General features: G+C 41.0%; 1 protein-coding gene across 2 annotated transcripts; it reads right to left on the reverse strand.

Annotated features, from left to right (window-relative positions):
- Positions 1-189: 189 nt before the first annotated feature.
- On the reverse strand, positions 190-20691 carry LOC124256137. Of its 2 annotated transcripts, XM_046690095.1 has the most exons (6): positions 20413-20691; positions 3979-4054; positions 3401-3504; positions 2949-3009; positions 2680-2692; positions 190-316 (listed from the first exon to the last, which is right to left on the reverse strand). In XM_046690095.1, exons 1-6 carry the CDS (start codon positions 20459-20461, stop codon positions 209-211), a joined length of 411 nt encoding a protein of 136 aa, XP_046546051.1. In that variant the 5' UTR covers positions 20462-20691; the 3' UTR covers positions 190-208. The 2 variants fall into 2 exon arrangements, with proteins under 2 accessions (XP_046546051.1, XP_046546050.1); XM_046690094.1 differs by lacking the exon at positions 2680-2692 and having other exon boundaries at positions 2936-3009; positions 20413-20688.
- Positions 20692-22779: the final 2088 nt, after the last annotated feature.

Genomic DNA, 22779 nt, shown 5'->3' on the forward strand with positions numbered 1-22779 from the left:
ACACTGATACAACAGAGGTTAGTGTGACAGTTGTACAACTGAGAGTGATGTGAGGCCATGTCTGTGTTACTTGGACACACACTGATACAACAGAGGCTAGTGTGACAGTTGTACAACCTGAGAGTGATGTGAGGCCATGTCTGTGTTAGTCAGATAGACGCACACTGATAAAACAAAGGTTAACTAACCAGCGGCACAGCCTCCGATATTAGTGATGTCTGTGTCTGTGGAAGTGGCAATAGTGTGTCCCTTGGTAGAAGCATCGCACGCCAAATCTGTCACTCCACCAATGCATCCAAGCTTCTGTTTCTCGCTCCTGTGAATACATAACTCCAATTATAATTGTGTTATATGACACATGTATGTTAGCTTGGGTGCGTATAAGTGGACCTGTACTTGCCACAGGTTGTAATGCTGACGTAACTTAAATTACATTGCGTCCCTGACATGCGCCAGGAACCGCTGATCGAGGTTTCGAAAAACAGACACATTTTATGAAGAACATTGATTTGTGAGCACCGTATTCATGCCTGAGCATGGTTGTGTCCCTTGGGCAAGTTAGGATACGCTCATCGAGGTTTCGAAAAACAGCACATTTTATGAAGAACATTGATTTGTGAGCACCGTATTCATGCTTGAGCATGGTTGTGTCCCGTAAGCGAGTTAGGATACGCTGATCGAGGTTTCGAAAACAGACACATTTTATGAAGAACATTGATTTGTGAGCACCGTATTCATGCTTGAGCATGGTTGTGTCCCTTGGGCGAGTTAGGATACGCTGATCGAGGTTTCGATAGACAAATTACTCCTAAAATGATCACTGTCGGCAATTAATGGAATCTGCAACCTGCTTGACATTCACTTTTCTCTAAATGTGAACTGATACGATCTATTATTATTGAAAAATCTGTTAAGAAAGGTAGTGGATTTACAACTTTAGGGGGAATATTATTTGGGAACCAATTTTTAAGATAGTATATGTATTTAGAAAATGATCATTCCAGTTATGTGTCATGAATATCGCTATGTTCGTGCATGCGTTTTACATGGTGTGCACGTGAACATGGTTGGGGTAAATTTTGAATTATACTGGGGAACATGTTGGTGTTGCTGTTCAATTCACTGCTAAAAACTGGACTGATACTGGATATTGTTCTGATGTACGCTAAACGTGACAGTGTTAAACAGTGTCTTATTAAAGATATAAAATATCAATAGTTATTACAACGTCGCATTGCATTTCCCCAACTTTTTGTTTATAGTATATTATTTTAAGGGGCGCTTAATGACAAACCAGATACATTATTTGAGAGAATACAGTAAGATCCAGAAATCCAGTAATAGCTTTGCGGAAGTTGAATATATACGCCGTGTAGATCACAATGAGCATCAATGGTATTCAATAAGTTCATATGGTGTTTTTTTATGGCATATAGATTATTCTTACTAAGTAAAGTACAGAATCTATTACTATTAGGGTCATTCAACCGACACCGCACAAATTCGGCGATCTAACCCACTGAGCCATCGCGGCTTCCACGGTCGTCTAGACTACGTATTTGTGTACCCCTCTGTGTTCCCGCGGCCGCTCTGAATACACAATGCTTATGTGCTTCACTAGGTATGTTTGTTTGTTTAACGCCGCACTCAGCAATAGTCATGCTTCATGGCGGCTGTCTGTAAATAATCGAGTCTGGACCAGACAGTCCAGTAATCAACAGCATGAGCATCGATCTACGCAACTGGGATACGATGACATGTGTCAACCAAGTCGGCGAGCCTGACCACCCGGCCCGCTTAGTAGCCTCTTACGACAAGCATGGGTTACTGAAGACCCATTTTAACCGGATCTTCACGGGTCTTCTCCTGTCATGAAAGAAGGAACACTACATCATGGCCACTTGGACATCAATGACCTTTAAAGTAATGAGGCAATACATATAAAAAGATAACTGGTTCCGTTTGTGTTTGAAGCCATTTGAAAGACATGTGATGTTATTAAGGAGCTACCGAGATGAGAATCAGTAAGGAGTTTACTCCGCTTTTAGCAATATTCCAGCAATATCATGGCGGGGGACACCAGAAATGTGCTTCAAACACTGTACTCATGTGGGGAATCGAACCCGGGCCTCAGGCTTAATGAGCGAATGTTTTTATCACTAGGCTACCCCATCCCCAAAAAGAAAATCAACGTCCGCACGTGTCGCAAAAGGAAATGCTGCTGCTGGTACCCATCGACAAGTGGCACTGATCCGTGCCCATAGTGACTGATGGCACTTCGTTTGTGTCTGCGTGCGTGCATACTCAAATACCACTAAGCGTCTACTTACTCGCATTGGATGCAGATGCCCTGGGACAATCGTAACACGTTTGGCGTCTCCGTGCATGCATACGCAAATACCACTGAGCGTCTTTTTACTTACTCGCATGGAGTGGAGATGCCCTGGGACCATCGTAACACGTTTGGCGTCTGCGTGCATACGCATACGCAAATACTACTTACTCACATTGAGTGGAGATGCCCTGGGACCATCGTAGCACGTTTGGCGTCTGCGTGCATACGCAAATACTACTTACTCACATTGAGTGGAGATGCCCTGGGACAATCGTAACACGTTTGGCGTCTCCGTACGCATGCATACGCAAATACCACTGAGCGTCTTTTGCGTGCACTTACTCTCGCATTGAGTGGAGATGCCCTGGGACAATCGTAACACGTTTGGCGTTTCCGTGCATACGCACGCAAATACCACTGAGCGTTTTTTTACTTACTCGTATTGAGTGGAGATGCCCTGGGACCATCGTAACACGTTTGGCGTCTGCGTGCATACGCAAATACTACTTACTCACATTGAGTGGAGATGCCCTGGGACAATCGTAACACGTTTGGCGTTTCCGTGCATACGCAAATACTACTGAACGTCTTCCTACTTACTCGCATTGAGTGATGGTGCCACTCGGACCATCGTACCAGATGGTCTTTTTGACACGTACACAGTGTGGTCAGAGCTGAAAGGTACGACAAATATACGATAAGAACAGGTTTCTGTGATAATCTAAACAAAACTTTAAAATTTCTTAATTTCATAGTTTACATTAGAAATAATGTGTGAGGAAAGCAACCCTCCCACAAATGGGTTTGGTGATGACAACCAAGTTACCATAACAACAGGTGAATTTCAGATCCGCATTTTGATTCAAACCACGTGCAAAGAACATTGTTAATTACAATCAATCTTATGCATCTGCAATCAATCCAAAAATTACGATACGACAAAAGTGTCAATCGTTTGGGAATTGTAATGTTTGGCTGACAGGTTGGGGTTGTTTTTCAATTGGATGCCTGATGCCAACGAAAAGCCAGATACTAGGATGGGATACATTAGGGCGTTTTACTTACAGCAGGAACTAAGTTGTCCAATGAACCCGACTAGGTTGGCAGTCGATGTTGGACATCCGGGGTTCACGGCATCTTCCATACACGTGATGAAGGCGTTGGCCACGCTGAAATATAGCATAGGAATGAGTGAGTGAGTGAGTTTAGTTTTACGCCGCTTTTAGCAATATTCCAGCAATATCACAGCGCGGGACACCAGAAATGGGCTTCAAACATTGTACCCATGTGGGGAATAGAACCCGAGTCTTCGGTGTGATGAACCAACGCTTTAACCACAAGGCTACCCTACCGCCCCCAGATCAAGATGACCCGAGGTAAAAGTATAATCGTGACACTACAGCGAACGAATACCCATGAGTGAATGAGTGAGTATGGTTTTTCTTCACGTTTAGCAATATTCCAGCGCTATAATGGCGGGTGACGCCAGAAATGGACTTCGCACATATTTGGAATCGAACCCGGGATGAGCGAACGCTTCAAAAACTAGGCTACCCCGCGCCCCTCGAACGCCGATGAGATAGGAGCCTTGCTCTGATTTTCATTTCTCCTTTCTTCGTGGTCAGAGGTCATTGTTTACTTACGTGCATGTCTTGGTAGCAGCATTGTACGTCGCCAAGCAGTCGTCACAGGAGGCTCCATAAGCCCCCACCGCAAGAACTGAAACAGACACGAGAATTCTTGACTGACGTGATAAATGGGAAGGGGGTACGGTGAAATGGGGACTAATGTCAAGTCTGTTTTACTTAAATTTCGAACCCGTGAAAATCCGGGTTAAAATTGATCTTCAGTAACCCATGCTTGTCGTAAGAGGCGACTAACGGGATCGGGTGGTCAGACACTCGCAGGCTTGGTTGACACTTCATCGTATCCAAATTGCGTGTATCGATGTTCATGCTGTTGATCACTGGATTGTCTGGTCCAGAGTCGATTATTTACAGACCAGCGCCATGTAGCTGGAATATTGTTGAGTTCGGCGTTAAGCGAAAACCACGTAAATTTCGACCATAACACTGTGTGTGGCTGCTGGTACCAGGATTTCTGCAGGTTTAATAGTGCCAGTCCTCTGAAATACCGTGCCCCTGTTCAACATGGATACCATTCAATCACAGTATCCTGAAGTTCAGACATTCTGTGTTATATCCCCTTGTGCCGAGCACCAGGCAGGGAGACAATATATACCATTCTATATGTCTTTTGTTATGACGCTTGCAGGGTATCGAACCACCCACCTTCAAGTCAACAGGCAGACTCTGTGTCCACTACACTACGAAGACTTTGGGATAGTCAGTACAAAGTATTCTTCGTTACATGATACAGATCATGCTAGTCTAACGAAAAACATTGACTTCCGTTGAGAATATCTGAAACACTTCTCAAATGGTAACCTCCCAAAACTTAGACAGCCATATCTTAGACAGCTTAAAACAACAACTAATCCTCAAGCTGATACCTATTTCTTATAATGGATCAGTCCAGTAGAATCTATTAGACAAGACGTTATGTTCTTTCAGCATATTTATTATAAGTTCAACGGAGATAAAAATTAAATAAATAGTAAATAATAAATATGGTATGTTGATCATGTCCATTCTTGGCATATTAAGGACAATTCCACCTAAGAATCATGCAGAGATGGATAAGTCCAAAATTTCATATTCACTTGAAATTTTGTCATTCTCTTTATTTGGCCTTGGAAAATGTCATGTCACTCAGAAATGTTTCTGTTATCAATATTTTTCATTACTTAGCCGTTAATTAAAGTTCTACGAAATTGACCCATAATCGCATGTGAAAATGTACGAAAATACTATTTTTCAGTTGACAATATTGTTAAAACCATTCATGCTGTCAGAATTATTTTACTTTGTATTGAAAGAATACATATAACTTTCACTTCAGTTATATTTTTGAAGAGTTGATGAGTACAGCTCCATAGCAACGGTTGTCAGGATAACGGATATTCTAACCCGTTAGTTGGTTGGTTGGTTGTTTGGTAAGTTGCTTAGTAAGTTTAGTTGTTAAGTTAAATAAATAATTGAACAAATAAATAAATATATAAATATAAAAAATATAATACACACCATCCCTACTCAGACAAACAGCATTCGGCCATATATTGACTACAAAACATTCTCACTCCTTATTTCAATACGAAGATCACATATACGCATACATCATATATTCACAACAACATATTCACAAGGCGGGTACACACATGTACAGAGCAAAGGCAAGGAAGGATCTAAAATACAGACTAGAGTGAGGATACCATGGAATACAGATATTTACAAAATAGGACAATCATACATCTCAGCGACATTTCATCTATGTGTTCAGTAACTGGTATTTCACCTCCAGAAAAGAGAGACAGCATTTCATCTTCTGGCAGTAATTCTATTTGTACAGATACATTGACATGAAAAAGAACTGATTCCTGTTGTACATATAATGTTCACAATGTAGAATTATGTAGCAGTTATAGTCATTACATTTTGAAAATTTTGCTTGATAAAAATGATTTGTACACAAAATCATCAGGTGAGAGTCCAGGTGATGAAGGAGTTAGCATACACCCCGAAACGTCGTGTTATTCACAATAATGAAGTTGACATCAGTAAATCTTGCTTTTCTTATGCATTCCACTTCTCAATGTCCTTCATACATTTACACATACTTTACAGTTTCAGTTGTTCTATTTATTTACAAGCTAGGTCTACTCAGCAGGGAACACTAATTAGGACTGTTCCATTTCAGCCATGGGTGTTGTCTTAATTAATCCCCTTCATTAGTGTCTAAGTTATGGCTGTCTAAGATATGTTTGTTTGTTTGTTTATTTCTTTAATAGGCCAACTGCCAACATGACAAATACATCATACATACTTTCAAAAGCGCATTGCCAACCTTTGCCTCCCCCCTCCCCCCACCCAACCAGACCCACTTGCAAAGATCTTTCGTGACAGAAGATAGCACTAAAAAGGAAATAAACATTCAAGGATAATTCAGATTATAGTTTTGCTTTACCTGAAATATATGATAAACAAATTTGGCTAAGTTGAAGGTTAATACTTCAACTTAAGTTTGTAAAAGACTTATAAACTTCATCATGTTTGGAGACTTGTATACGTCCAAAGGTAGGTAGCGACGTCTAAATGTCAAGTACTTAGGACAAACCATGATGACATGATATTCATCCTCATATGGCGATGTAAGTTTTGGGAGATAACCTCTAGAATACTAAAAGAATTGGTCTTCAGCAACCCGTGCTTGTTGTAAGAGAGGACTAACAGGATCGGGTGGTCATTATCAGCATGTTATTGTATCCCAAGATCACAGGATTATCTGGTCCAGACACGAATATTTACAGACCGCCGCCATACAGCTGGAATATTGCCATGTGCGGCGTTAAACAACAAACGAGCAAAAGCATACCCACACCATTATTATTGCGTATCTAAATAAACACAAGCATGTGGTCAATGTCGACAAATCTTCGCTGCAAATGTCAGATTTTGCGAGAATAATTCAAATTCACGAACAAATTCCAACCCAAAACATGTTATATCATAGACCGATTAACGCTGTGTTTAAATGTGGCCAAATCACAGCCGCCGAGAAATCAGGTCCCGCTTGTCACCACGTATGGGGTCAAAGGGGTAGCCTAATGGTTAAAATGTCCGCTCGTTACACTGAAGACCCGGGTTCGAATCCACCTTGGTACAATGTGTGATGTATCCCGCCGTAGTATTGCTGGAATGTTGCTAATAGCGGCGTAAAACCATACTCACTCACTCACACCACGTGTGGGCAGACAGGGACCCAGTCTAACATCACACAAGGAAATATTAAACGAAGCTCTCGTAAAATCAAACAAAACGACACACGGCAGACAAGGAAAGGTCCTCGCAGAGGTATTAAAACGCACTACCACAGAATACGCTTTTTTTTTGTCCAATTGTCCCCACCGTCATACATATGTGTATACTTTCGTTTTCCTGGCAGTAATTATTTGCTAAAAACTAATTCACAGGATATGTAAACCACCAGATTACATAGACGCGGATTCGTAGCTTAAGGCGGATTACAGAAAATCAATATTTTATGAATAATTAAGGCTTGGTCCTAAACTAATGAAAGCACAAAGTTTTGTAGTCGAACACAATGACATGGAAAAAGTCAATGACACATCACAGACATTGTTTGATCGCGATCAAACACGACACCAAGGTGATACTGTAAAGAAACAGACGTGTTTTTGCGTGCAAAACAAATAACGCACGAATAGCCTTCGTTTTTACGTATCCAATGACCTTTCTAATCGTTAAAACTTCTAACACGTCTGTCCTAGTAAGTAAATACATGTGTATGAGGGACTGTTTGTACAGTTGTGTCCTTGGCTGGTTTTATAAAAGTGTTCCAAATAGATAGGTTTTTAATTGTTGTTGGGTTTGTGTCTGCTAACGTCATCAGCTGTTACATCCTACGACCTTCAGATGTAGTGTTGGCACTGTTAACGTCCTTTTGTAACCGTTGCATTCCGTTTTGAACGTTATTCTTAGCTAATAAATATCAGGTATTATTTTATGCAGCTGCGTTTGTCAGTATTGTGTCCCCTGAAGGTTTTATAAATAGACACCTATCTGACCAATGGTCGTTGGTTGTGTGTCTAATAACGTCATCAGCGGTTTCATCCTACTACCTTGACACTGTTGACGTCCTTTTCTAACCGTTAAATTCCGTTTTAAACGTCATTCCTAGTGAGTAAATATAATGTAAATGTTAGTTTTCATAGTTAGTTTGCCGTTTATGACCAATGGAAAGTGTTTTGGTAGATCCTATCCTACATCTATCTTCTCTTTCAACAGTATTTAATTTATACCATGGCGTACGATCTTGATAGTGAGTGAATGAGTGAGTGATTTTAGTTTTACGACGCTTTCGCAATATTCCAGTAATATCACAGCGCGGGACATACTAAATGGGCTTCACACATTGCACCCATGTGGGGAATCGAACCCGGGTCTTCGGCGTGACGAGCGAACGCTTTAACCACTAGGCTATTCCACCATTTCACCGCTCTTGTTGGGAGGAAATCCAGGAAGCTGATACATAATCGGGGCGAACAGCACCTATGCTAACAGGGTCGTTGAATTCCTCCAATAAAGTGAAAGTGTACTACACTCGACCATCCATTTTACCATTATGTTTGTACGAATTAAAAATCATATTTATTTATTTATAAACATAACCCAGCTGATTACTAGCATTCTACCAATTTTGTTACCACACGAAGAGGTTCCTGGTCTACCTAAGGGAGGAAATTCTACACAGTGAATCGAGTCATCTGAGAAGACGTCGGTGAAAGAGGTTTGCAGAAAGTAAGCTGGTTAAATCCACTTGCCATTAGAAAATGCTGTTAATTTTTTTTACATACTATATTCTAGCATCTATATCAATACTAGTTTATATAATCACTATGCTTAACCGTTGTAATCGATAACTTCGTTAAGCATTCTATAGGTTTAAAACATCCCCGGTTGTCACAGACGCTTGTGTACGTTCTTCTCGTAAACCGATCGTTGTAGCTATAGAAACATTCTTTGGTACCTTTTACCTGAGCACACCGTACATGGAAAAGGGTATTTATACTGAACATGCATTGACAAGAATTACGATGGTTGTGATCGATACACATATTCTCTTTGTTCGTGTTCACGGGTTCACAGTAGTCGCAAGGATACCGATAAACATTACCAGAAACACCCTAGATGCACTTTAAATACGTAAACATATGTATAGATGTGGCAACCAGCACTGAGGGGCAGCTTGCTTGGGGGAATTCAATGACGTATACCGAAGTTGTTTATTCGTAGTGAACACAACTGTACTACTTACGGAGTCAGTGGTTAGGGTCAGTGATTTGCACCCAACGCTATTGATTGTTTGTTTGTTTGTTTGTCTTTAAAAATCTGGTATGAGTCCAAACACTAACATTTAGGAATTATTGAAATACGATCTAGGCGCACGCCTATTCACTTAAATCGATATGAACAATTTGATTTAATAATAATCATATAGTTTAACGGGGATTAAATTCACCAGCTCACGAAAGAAAAGGTGTTGACGAATTCCGACTGTTATAAATCTCACGTTGTTTTCAAAGAGGGGCTGTGGGGTAGCCTATTGGTTAAATCGTCCGCTCGTCACGGAACGGGTTCGATTCCCATATGGAAAATGTTAGGAGCCTATTTCTGATGTATCCGCTCTTGATAGGGCTGAGGAACCTTGAAGATCCGGGTTAGAAATGATCTTCAGTATTCCATGCTTATAGTAAGAGGCGACTAACGGGATCGGGTGGTCAGGCTCGCTGACTTGGTTGACACATGTCATCGGTTCCCAATTGCGCAGATTGATGCTCATGCTGTTGATCACTGGATTGTCTGGTCCAGACTCGATTACTTGCAGATCGCCGCCATACAGCTGGAATATTGCTGAGTGTGGCGTAAAACTAAACTCACTCACTCACTCACTCACTCACTGATAGAGCTGGATATTGCTATATGTGGTATAATACTGTCTCAGTGCCCTGTGCGAAAAACTAAACTCACTCACTCACAGAGTGTGGGTCCCGTAATCTCACTTTATTGGTCTAGCGTGCATGATAGGGCTAAGATATTGCTATAAGCGGCATAAAACCATTGTCACTGTCTCAACCACATACAAAAGAACCAAAGAACATTTGCCCTGTGGTCGAAAATGTTTTGAGGGCGAGTAAACATGTCTTCCACAGAACTGTCATGTTTACAAACTCTCACAGAGTGTGGGTCCCGTAATCTCAAATTTATTGGTCTAGCGTGCATGACGTGAGATTTGTCAATTTCAACATAAAGGAACTTGCTCTTAAGTAACTCAATAACTGAGAGACGTAAACATTAAGTGATTAAGAGCATTTGAATTTGCTTCATGACAGAAAGGGGATATTGCAGTAAATTTTATGCAGCCTTGTCCAGTATAATCATCTCGCATTGATCAATGCACCAAATCGATGAGCTAGATGATAGGAAATATCACTGTCATAAATAAATCGTGGAGATATATACTTCTCTTCAAAAGTTTAGACTCACATGTATAGTTCGCTATATCGCAAAGGTTAAGAGTACATATGGCAAAGATGGACTGTTAACAATACCTTGAAACATATCATAACAAAATTAACTTGAATTGTATCCACATGGATCTGGCATCCAGAAATTAAAGAAACTTCCGGCATTGTTCATGTAAGTTGAGCTATGTTTTGGGGTGAAATTTTCCAAAAAGTATACAAAAAGCCATTGCATTTATTCGTTGCGTAGCCTCATGCCAATGATCTTTTGAATTTGATAGCTTGTTGTACAATACCTTTGATTATTTGCAAGCATAATCAGTAAAAGATGGGGACATCATGACTTAAAATAACATGGCTTAACTATTTTCATACTTTTTCTATAGTGAGTCTAAACTTTTGAAGAGAAGCATATTTATCCACCTAGATGTTGCCTAAACATTGTATAGGGGCGAAATCAACACATAAGATCTCGTAAATGTTTTGTCTTACCAATACGAGGTAGACAGTCAATAATATGCGTTATGTGATTTCAAATAATTCAAGTATACAATGCAGCTGAGTTATATTTATAAATAGATACACATAATTTTTATTCGTACAAGCATAATGGGAAAACAGATTAACAGAGTGGGTGGAGTCATGGCGTCAGTTGGTGTGGTAATTAACAGAGAGGGTGGAGTCATGCTTTCAGTTGGTGTGGTAATTAACAGAGAGGATGGAGTCATGCTTTCAGTTGGTGTGGTAATTAACAGAGAGGGTGGAGTCATGGCCTCAGTTGGTGTGGTAATTAACAGAGAGGATGGAGTCATGGCCTCAGTTGGTGTGGTAATTAACAGAGAGGGTGGAGTCATGGCCTCAGTTGGTGTGGTAATTAACAGAGAGGGTGGAGTCATGGCCTCAGTTGGTGTGGTAATTAACATGGCCTCAGTTGGTGGAGTCAGAGAGGATGGAGTCAGTTGGTGTTGGTGTGGTAATTAACAGAGAGGATGGAGTCATGGCCTCAGTTGGTGTGGTAATTAACAGAGAGGGTGGAGTCATGGCCTCAGTGGTAATTAACAGGTGGTGTGGTAATTAACAGAGAGGATGGAGTCATGGCCTCAGTTGGTGTGGTAATTAACAGAGAGGATGGAGTCATGGCCTCAGTTGGTGTGGTAATTAACAGAGAGGGATGGAGTCATGGCCTCAGTTGGTGTGGTAATTAACAGAGAGGGTGGAGTCATGGCCTCAGTTGGTGTGGTAATTAACAGAGAGGGTGGAGTCATGGCCTCAGTTGGTGTGGTAATTAACAGAGAGGGTGGAGTCATGCTTTCAGTTGGTGTGGTAATTAACAGAGAGGGTGGAGTCAGTCATGGCCATAATTAACAGTTGGAGTGGTAATGTAACAGAGAGGGATGGAGTTGGTGTGGTCATGGCCCTCATGGAGTCATGGTTCAGTTGGTGTGGTAATTAACAGAGAGGATGGAGTTCAAGGTACTATTTTACAGTTCGATTCGGCTAGGCTCGAAATCGGTAGTGATAGCAAAATTGAATTAGTCGTACAAATATCACCCAGGCTGTCCTCTGTCTTCATTCTATGATGTATATGAGTCTAGCAGATGTTGATACTTTCATTTACCCAATGTTCAGTCCTTCCTTCATTTCTTCGGTACCTCAAATCCAGCAGACTTGTGAAGATCCCGGATTTGTATTCATTTATGTTTCACAATCAAGGTGTGACGTCACACCTGTGATGATGACGTCATAGCCTGTGTACTTGAACTAAGCTCTGACTTTTGCACACAGTCTGTATTGTCGAAAAACAGGCCAGGGCAAATTCGTGCAATGGCTCCTCGGAGATTATACGTAAATTGTGCAATTTCAGTGCAGTTGCCGTTCAGTCTCTGCAGTCTCCGCAGTCTCCGCACGGAAATCGTAAGGAGCCCGTGCGGCTTCCGTGCAGAGTTTGCGCGGAGAAGGCGCGGTGACCGTGCAGCCGCCATGCCGTTTTTAGAGCGTCCAAATCCCTGGTATATAAGGAAGAGCTCTGTGAATATACATCAGCACACACAACTTCACATTCATAAACTTGAAGTTGCTAGAGATGACAAATGTATACTTAAAGGCTCTAAAGTTTTATGATGAGACTTTTTTAATATTGCAAGAAAATCATTCCACAATAAGATTGCAAATGGCACATTTTAAACTTTTCTTGCGCTGGGATGTTCTGGTTTCAAGCATTCCAATGGCTCGCCATCTTTCATTTTCAGCTGGTCGTGGCATACAGAAATGCAAGAAGATTCCAAATTTGTGTTTTTCGGACCCGACGACGTCTAAACAATCAATTGGGTGACAATTATTCGAGGTTTAGAGCCACACTTTTAAAGGGCACATATTAAGCCTTTCTTCCACGTTCTCCTTGAAAGCAGGAAAAACACACGCGAAACAAAGACTACCGACAGGGCACTGTTTGGGTTATAGATTAAGTGCATTATAAAGAAAATGAAAATGCGTTATAAATATGTTCTCATTTATATAAACAAATGTGTTGATCACACTTACTTTATGCCTTTGAGTATATACCCATCTGAAACATGTTTGGCCCATGTCAAGGTGACTGCACGGCCATAGTGCGGGATGGATTGCTCAGTATCACGTCTATTGCACGGGCAGCAACGTTGCGATACCTGCACGACGGACGTGCACCCACGAGTCATAGTTTTGCCCCATGTCCTGCCGAAAAATCGTGCGTTTGTAGCTACGCCTATACCCGTGCGGGGGTACAGTGCAACCTACGATACCTGCACTGACGGCCAATTACCACCTACGACATGTCCCACGAGTCTAAATTGTTTTGCTCCCCATTGTCCACCACCTACGACATCGTCCGGGCTACGTAGATTTGTACAATGCCACCTACGACATGTCTCCGGGCTACGGGGATTGTACAATGCCACCTACGACATGTCTCCGGGCTACGGGCTCACGATTTTGTCTAATTTGTAAAACTTTCGGCGAAACAATATCGTAGAGGCCGCGGATTCCGTGAATCCGTACGAAAATCCCCCGGCCGCCTTCTGCCTCTGCGTGGAGGCCGCACGGAAAAGGGGATACGGGCTCCGTGGGCATATAGCTGTCCAAATGTAAACTAGGCATAAAGTATCAAGATCTATTTATAGCACATACCTAACGTTATTTATCTTCACATTAAAATTTCCCGACTGATTCTATGCAAATTAAAGAACTTCATGCGCAAAGTAGTGCACAAGTCGATTACTTCGCAACCTCTTTCTTAAACGGGTTTCATTTCGTGAATATAATACAAATCAGCTGTAATGATTTTTTTTAAAACGTGGGTAATAAATAGTCTGTCATACGCCATGAGCACTTCACTAGTTTCGTAGATTGGTATCTAAGAGAACTCTAATTTTCCATATATACGCTCACCTTTTTCGCGAACACCTCGTATCATTACTGTTTGATAGTGATTCCTGGTATACTGAACTCCCTTTCTTCGTCCATAGGAAATCTCTAGTAAAAGCAGAGTCAACAGTACAATTGTACCATGGGTATGTGTTTGTTTGACGCCGCAGTGTTACATCGGTTCGGTGCGGTCTTGTAAACAATCGAATTTGGACCAGGCAATCCAGTGATTGACACCATGAGATAGTGAGTGAGTGAGTGAGTTTAGTTTTACGGCGCACTGAATGAAGCCCATAGTATCGGACTGTAATTCAATGTGGACATTAAAATCATAATATTCATAATACATACACTAAAATTTCATTGCAATTCAGATTCACGGGCTCTTGCGCAAGTTATATACCTCCAGGACCAACCACCAGTGCGCCGCACTCAGCAATATTCCAGCTATATGGCGGCGGTCTGTAAATAATCGAGTCTGGACCAGACAATCCAGTGATCAACAGCATGAGCATCGATCTGCGCAACTGGGAACCGAGGACATGTGTCAACCAAGCCAGCGAGCCTGACCACCCGATCCCGTTAGTCGCCTCTTACGACAAGCATGGGTTACTGAAGGTTCATTCTAACCCGGACCTTCACGGGTCACCATGCGATACGATGACACAGCATGTGTTTATGAATCACTATCAAACAGTGGTGATATCAGGTGTTCGTGAAAAGGTGAGCGTATCCTGCTCCACCTGTAGTACCCGTCATAAACATATGGAAACGCTAGTAAACTGTTCACCTGACAAAAATTCGGGAATTTATAGTACAAGTCATCTTTTTCTAAATCTTTACTAAGCCCTTCAAACTTATACCCTTGATCGAAAAACGTTTGAGCAAGAGTGTACCTAAATAGTTGTGAAATGTACACACAAACGACTGGAGCTGTTTAAATATTGCTCGACAAGAAAGGAAAGTTGATTGTTGGAAAGTTGAAATTATCCCTTTCGTCATAAAGCCTTGTAGAGAGTTTTTGACACCCTAAATCTTTTTGCATATTCCTAAATATTAAACAGTTGAGGCGTTCTCACATCTCTCTTTAATATCAAGTTCAGGTGGGTAAATCAGTGGACGGAAATTGTCTATTGGATGGTTATTGGTTATATTATACTCATGCCAATAATGGTTGTCACCCCCTTCAATTTTGTAATTGGAGAGGTGGGTGGGGAGTGTGAGGTGTGTGTGGGTTGGGGTGGGGGGGTGACAACCATTATTGGCATGAGTATATATAATCAATATACCTGAAAAAAATTGATTTTGCCAACCCCAGCCGAATATCTGTGTTCACCGCGTTTATTTACAAATTCCTCATGGATCAAGGAATGAAGTATGTCTTAAATTTGCATGTGGGATAGTGCTGTACAACGTTGAAAAATAATAAAAATATTTTGACAGAACGTTTCTGAGTTTGTGAAATATCGAGCAAATCCTTGAGTTTTTTAGAATGCACATGGTGTTTGTGTCAGATCTTAGAATAATGAGAAAGCCCTTCCAAGATAGGATTAGGATTATGCCTAATCTTTGAAACAGGGATTTGGTGGAACATTTGTTGGACCCAGCAATATATCTTTCTTTGTCCGGAGTTTTACATACCTTTGGAATCCAGTAGAAAAGTGAGTGAGTTAAGTTCTACGCCGCTTTTAGCAATATTCCAGCAATATCACGGCGGGGGACACCAGAAATGGGCTTCACACTTTGTGCCCATGAGGGCAATCGAACCCGGGTCTTCAGTTAACATACTTGCCTTATATGACTATTTGCCTTGCCCTATTTGATGTGTCAAATATATCGAGCTCTTTGAATAAACCATTTATGTAATGATGCTATGTTATGTAATGGTTATGTTATTTGAATCCTTGTCAGTGGGAACATAACTTTTCGTGCAGGGCAGCCAGACTTTGGATGACAGCTGGTTGGGACGGAATTGGTCCATTCCATAAGAAAAGCAAGATTTATGGATGTCAACTTCTTTACTGTGAATAACACGACGTACACCGTGTTCATTCCAAGTCTGTTTCTTCTTTTTCAGTTTGTGCATCCTACCAATGACATCGTCACGTACTGACGTAACCCACTCTGACAGACATCCTACACGGTTCATTCTCTTCTCATAAACACTTGCTCACGATACAGTCGGAATTGTACTATCGACTTCAGTAATAAGTGATCCACGCTAACGTTATATTTCAAGGAAAATGACAAGGTCAAGGTCAAGGTCATAGGAACTCAATACCTCGTTAGTCCACCATGGGTGTCACGTACTGTGAGGTACCGCCTGCTTTTGAATGAAAAGCGAGTATTGATCACATGAGGAACTTTAGACCACCGTAAAGCCAGTGTACGTGGTTTAATATCTCGCTGTCGACTCAACGTGTTTTACGGGTGTTCTTTGGGGATCAAACCTCGCGATGCAGATCACAAACCGAGGACCTGCACATAGGTTTTAAGAAGGAAAGCATCTGTTACACATGGTCGAACATGGCGTTTGAAAACAGAACATTAACACGATAAAAAAAGTCATTAATATAAATTGCGGTAGGGCTGTACTATTTCACACAGCAATTTCATTGGGTGATAAAGCTGCCTTTCTCTTGCATCAGGTTTGCTGTTCCTGTGACAGCAGAGATTGCCGCCAGAATCTGTCAACACCCAAGTTCTTGCCTTCACTCTGACCTCAACAATTGTCAATGATTGGTTAGGCATTACTGAGCCCGCTTGACACATCTGTCGTCGCAAATGACGGTGTTGATGCGTCTGATGGGGTGCCGATCTCATTAAGGTGGTTCCACTCAGATACCCACTGCGATCCTAGATACTGGTGGATGTAACCTTTCCCGCAAATAACTTAACCGTATGTGTCCAGGGTATCCATTGTTAAATCAGTACATCCTTGGTAGGTACAGAAACAACGACAGCGATGGTGCTCTCAGACACCTTAAATCCTGGCTGCAGCCAATTGTGATTCTCATGGTTTCAACTGCTTGACGACGGTGTTTCGTTGTGCTTCAAATAGTCACAGAATGACTTCTCAGTCGGACAGTTGCAACTGGAGAACATTTTGGCAATCCGGAACCTCCCAAATGTATTGGTATATAGATGCTACTTATAATGATAATAATTAATAACCTTTAAAAATTATAATGATGTTGATTTCAACAATGGGGTCATTGGTTTTGTAACAAATGACATCATATTCATGTATCGTTTATGTGCAAATGAACACATTTCGAGAGTGGTTCTATGGCACTTGATCTAACGAATTTATTTAGGGTTCCCACAACCCGAGATAATAACGAACAACCCTTGTGCACACATCGCGTGAAATTGCTCTGCGGATGTACATGTTTTGCACATCACTACTTACGTCGGTGCACCTACAAGGCAAAAGCGTTTTTCAAATGTGCATACTAATATAACCTCTGCTTATTTTTAACGAAATATATATGAATGTTATCAAATATGTTCATATAAAAGACTAATAAGACATTTTATCTTGCCTGTATGTTTTGGACATAAAAAGGCATAATAAAGTGAAGCGATAAATTAATGTACTCAGAGATGACATAGCCGTTGTCAAACGTGATCAAGTTTATTCAACATATTCATTCCTGCAACTGTTTTTAAAAGTAATCTGTGGCTGGTTATTTTGCGAAGAACAATTCGTTCAATTGCAACCACATAACCCAACCGTATTTGAAATGATAAGAGTCGGCAACTGTGTACTTTGCGAAAACATTTTTAACGTCTCAAATCAAACGATGTTTTTCTTTTGTAGTAAAACCAGAAACAAATATTCTTGAAGTGCTGATATATGATAAAGTCAACGGGAAGTATAGTTCATTTTCTCCAGGGTTTATAAAAGAATCACCAAATTTATGTGTAGTGCTAAAATGTGTCGGAATACCTGACTTCAGAGGTTGTGTCTGCTACTTTAGTATGAACAAGTACTGACCCAAGCTGGTATCTGTAGTTAAAGCAGTTTAGACCTATTGTAAAACACCTTCTTTGTTCATTGTGGAAAAGAGAACCAGCTTCTTGTCAGTCCTAATGCCAATACGGGTTACAGATAAGTATGTGTTTTCCGCCATTCGTAACATTCAGCATTTTCTGTGCCCGAAAGGGGCGTTTTTCTAATTTGTTCTTTAAAGACCAGTACAAGTTGAAAGTCTACATTACGATCAACTCGACACATTTATTTCGCGTGACCCAAAATGGACCCTTATCTTAATTCATTATTTCTAGACTCACTACTCACGCAAACTTATTGATATTACGATAAACAGTATGCATTTGTTTTAAATAGCGTTATCCTAGTTCGTTCAGTATAGTGCAATGATATTCTGTCCAAAATAATTATTTTGCAAAAGATGTCCTGTTCTCATTTAACCCTAGATGAATCTGTTTCGGCAGGTTAATCAAGCCTATAAAAAGCGGTGATCTTTTATGTTCTTATAGCTTCAATAGACTCCTAAAGTTATTAACAAAGACATGCCTTAAAATACAGAGCGACTATGTCAGATTGACAGAATTGTGAGTGAGTGAGTTTAGTTTTACGCCGCCCACAGCAATATTCACAGATTAGAAAGGAAAGAGGTGTGGAATAGAGGTTGGTCACACTGAAGCTTTGAGTGAGTGAGTGAGTGAGTGAGTTATGATTTAACGTCACATCGGCAATATTTCAGCCATATCGTGACGACGCTGAAGGTTTGGGTTCGGTTTGATTCCCCACATGAGTACAATGCATGGAGCCTTTTTCTGGTGTCCGGCCCTTCTATAGCCCGCCCCCGTTCTACAAAGCGATTATTGCGCTTTGACTATCATAAACATATGCTAAAGTTAAGGACTTGCATCTCCTAGTCTCGCCCTTCTGTTGTCTTGTCCTAGTTCCACAAAACGATCATTGCGCTATGACGATCGTAATCATATGCTAAAGTTAAGGAGTTAGATCTCCTAGTCTCGCCCTTCTGTTGTCCGTTACTGTTCCACAAAACGATCATTGCGCTATGACGATCGTAAACATATGCTAAAGTTAAAGAGTTAGATCTCCTAGTCTCGCCCTTCTGTTGTCCGTTACTGTTCCACAAAACGATCATTGCGCTATGACGATCGTAATCATATGCTAAAGTTAAAGAGTTAGATCTCCTAGTCTCGCCCTTCTGTTGTCTGTCCTAGTTCCACAAAACGATCATTGCGCTATGACGATCGTAATCATATGCTAAAGTTAAAGAGTTAGATCTCCTAGTCTCGCCCTTCTGTTGCCTTCCCCGTTCCACAAAACGATCATTGCGCTATGACGATCGTAAACTTATGCTAATGTTAAAGAGTCAGATCTCTTAGTCTCGCCCTTCTGTTGTCTGTCCTAGTTCCACAAAACGATCATTGCGCTATGACGATCGTAATCATATGCTAAAGTTAAGGAGTTAGATCTCCTAGTCTCGCCCTTCTGTTGTCTGTCCTAGTTCCACAAAACGATCATTGCGCTATGACGATCGTAATCATATGCTAAAGTTAAGGAGTTAGATCTCCTAGTCTCGCCCTTCTGTTGTCTGTCCTAGTTCCACAAAACGATCATTGCGCTATGACGATCGTAAACATATGCTAAAGTTAAGGAGTTAGATCTCCTAGTCTCGCCCTTCTGTTGTCTGTCCTAGTTCCACAAAACGATCATTGCGCTATGACGATCGTAAACATATGATCGTAACTCCCATACATTAACATAGACTCAAGACACAGTCGTAGCGCTGGTGGCTTTGTACAACGACACACTGGCCTCAAGAAAACACAGACATCTTTCACTCGACTTTCTTAAAGACAATTAAGTTCAAGCCATGAGAGATCACATCCCGTGAACCAATCTTTACACTTAACATTGACATGACGCATTCGACCTAAAACATGCAATCACATAAACTGAACCGATAACCATTTAATTTTTTAATTCTACATTTCATAAAGATGAAGTTTATACGTTTGAGCAAATTATGTGATAAATATTCAGCATGTATCTACGTACATTTATGTTAACGGAAATTAATATGTTTCGCAAACATATCCTTTTCGCATATTATTACCATCGTTATAAACGGTAGGAACAATTTAGTGCCATACCGTTCACCTGTAATCAAAACGTTCAGAAGTTGTAGACTTATCTTAAGCATAGAGGTCAATATGGAATCCATGTTGATTTTCAAGAAACATCCATGAAATATAAAAATTCATATCCCGTATTCCACAGCCAGGGATGTTCCACATACATGTCCATGTGTAGAGATACATGTATGTCACCAGCACCTTATCCTTGAAAGTACAAACACCTTGATGGCATATTTCCATTTCTTGAAATCTGACAAGGTGACACATAACTCTGGCACAGAAAAAGTCAAATCTCAGCACACCTTCACGAACAGGTAAATCCATTTGCGATCTACAAATGGCGCTGCTATAGAGAATATCCAAATAATCTTACCTGCAAGTAGAACCAGACAGAAACAAAAGTTCTTCATCCGTAAGTTCATTTCACCTGAAAAGGTGAGAATCGTCAATGTCGACTACTGTGACAGGTGTTGTAAGAACAGAACAAAACTAACTGGAATTAATTATCGCGTTGCCCGCAACTGTCTCTCTACTATAATACACGCTGTCTGCCGTGAACAGCCTGAACAGAAAAGCATCTCTTAACCGTCGCCATGGTACAGCATAATAACAGAACAGCCCTCCAATCAACACACCTGAGGCTCATCACATGGGAGCGTATTGATGACAGCGATGTTATATGTGTATATCATGGCATGCAATTACATGTACAGCTCCCACGACCTCAAAACAGGTTACAATGAAAATCGCATTGAAGCATAACAGTAAGACGTCATCGCTCAACAATGTCGCGGGATCCCGAGCCATACAATAATATACAAAAAATGTTAAGTAACTTATGCAATCTTCATGCTAACACCTCGTCATCTTCAATGGGATTCGTGACTTCTGTCATTACACATGAGTGACTTGAATGTAAGGACCTGTAAGTGAAAGAGCACCGAAAAATATTTCTTTTTTAGCCATGTTGTTAAAAGATAGATATGCTTTAACGTAGGACATGTACAGCTTGGAGGTATGACGTAAATAATTGGATAGGGGATATTTCAACCTGTGCCTTCTCATGATTATCCTCGATGCTTGAATGCGAACGAAAGCTATTCAAACTAACGATGTAACTCCGATACAATTGGTCGCCACAGTCAGGTTACTGTGAGCGTTTTCGCAAACTCTGACAGAGCTGTGACGCTTTTTGATTAAATGGGATACGGGGCGGTGGGGTAGCCTACTGGTTAAAGCGTTGGCTCGTCACGCTGAAGACCCGGGTTCAATTCCACGAATGGGTACAATGTGTGAAGCCCATTTCTGGTGTCCCCAGCCGTGATATTGCTGGAATATTACTCAAAGCGGCGTAAAACCATACTCACTCACTCACTCACAAATGGGATACACATCATCACAAGGAAACTTTGTTTATTGTTGTTTTACGCCGCAATCAAGAATGTTCTAGCTATATGACTTCGGTCTGTAAATAATCTAGAGGGGACAAAACAACCCAGTGACTGACATCATGAGCATCGCAACTGGGACACGATGACATGTGTCAACCAAGTCAGCGAGCCTGACCACCCGATCCGTTAGTCGCCTCTTATGACAAACTGATTATCAGTGGTGGGGTAGCCTAGTGGTTAAAGCGTTCGCTCATCACACCGAAGACCCGGGTTCGAGTCCCCACATGGGTACAATATGTGAAGCCCATTTCTGGTGTTCCCCTCCATGATGTTGCTGGAATAGCAGTAAAAGGGTACTCAATCTGATCCAAATCATCACGGGTCTGAAACTTGGGAACATACGTCAGTGATCATAAATAATTTTTTGATATTTCTTCTATAATTGTGGGCTATACTTTCACCACAGAAATTCCTCCAGAATATCTATGATCCTTGATAGTTTTATTTTCAGCATATGAAATATACACCTGGGAAAGTGATAATTACCACCCATTCACGTTAAAAATCACGCTCTTATATATGCATGTTTGAACGGAAACATTAATGCAGACAGAACGTATGTGTCTTCCAGACGGTTGCAGGTACTAAGTCACATATCTGATACAGAAAGGTCGAGGATTTTAACTGCCGGGGAAAAAGCAGGTTCACATTGGGGAATTCGTGTATCCCCAAGAATGCCAATATCTTTTTTAAATGCTACACCTGCACGTTTATTTTCCTTTCAGTTTGTGTCGGTAATCTTGTCAATACCTTGCTACCAGTAAATCAATCATAACAGCGCTGTAGATGCTTTTCAAATAATGTACGTCGAAAATCCTTGCCAACAAAGGATCAACAAAGTGCAAGCTTAATTACCTTTGATAGAGTGGCTACGAATCAATGATGCTCCAGCTAAAAAATATTTAGGAAGACACATGCAACTTTTTATTTTCTAAACACACATTATGAGGGAGTAACGTTCAATGTTAACCTTGGAAGTCATGGGCTGTTTGGGTTGTATATTCCCCGGGAAGTTGAGAATACCATTCGAGAGTACATTGATTTAATGGTGTGGTGCTTATGAATAGTGTGTGGAAAGGATTATTATTCTCATACTGATTATTTATTAACATTAGACCTGTCAACAGGCATTCATTTGCTGGGGTGCAGATGACGGAACGTTCCATCAACACAATTACGTCCCTCACTTGTGTCTGGATTCGCTGATGGTGGGTGGATTCGATTTCAAGAGTCATTACAGATGGATTACTCCCTCCAACACCCCCTACCCCCACCCCCGCCTGGTGGTC

This window comes from Haliotis rubra, unplaced genomic scaffold (assembly GCF_003918875.1).
Source record: "Haliotis rubra isolate DU_JTF1 unplaced genomic scaffold, ASM391887v1 Scf62, whole genome shotgun sequence".
In the NCBI taxonomy this organism is placed as follows: Eukaryota; Metazoa; Mollusca; class Gastropoda; order Lepetellida; family Haliotidae; genus Haliotis; species Haliotis rubra.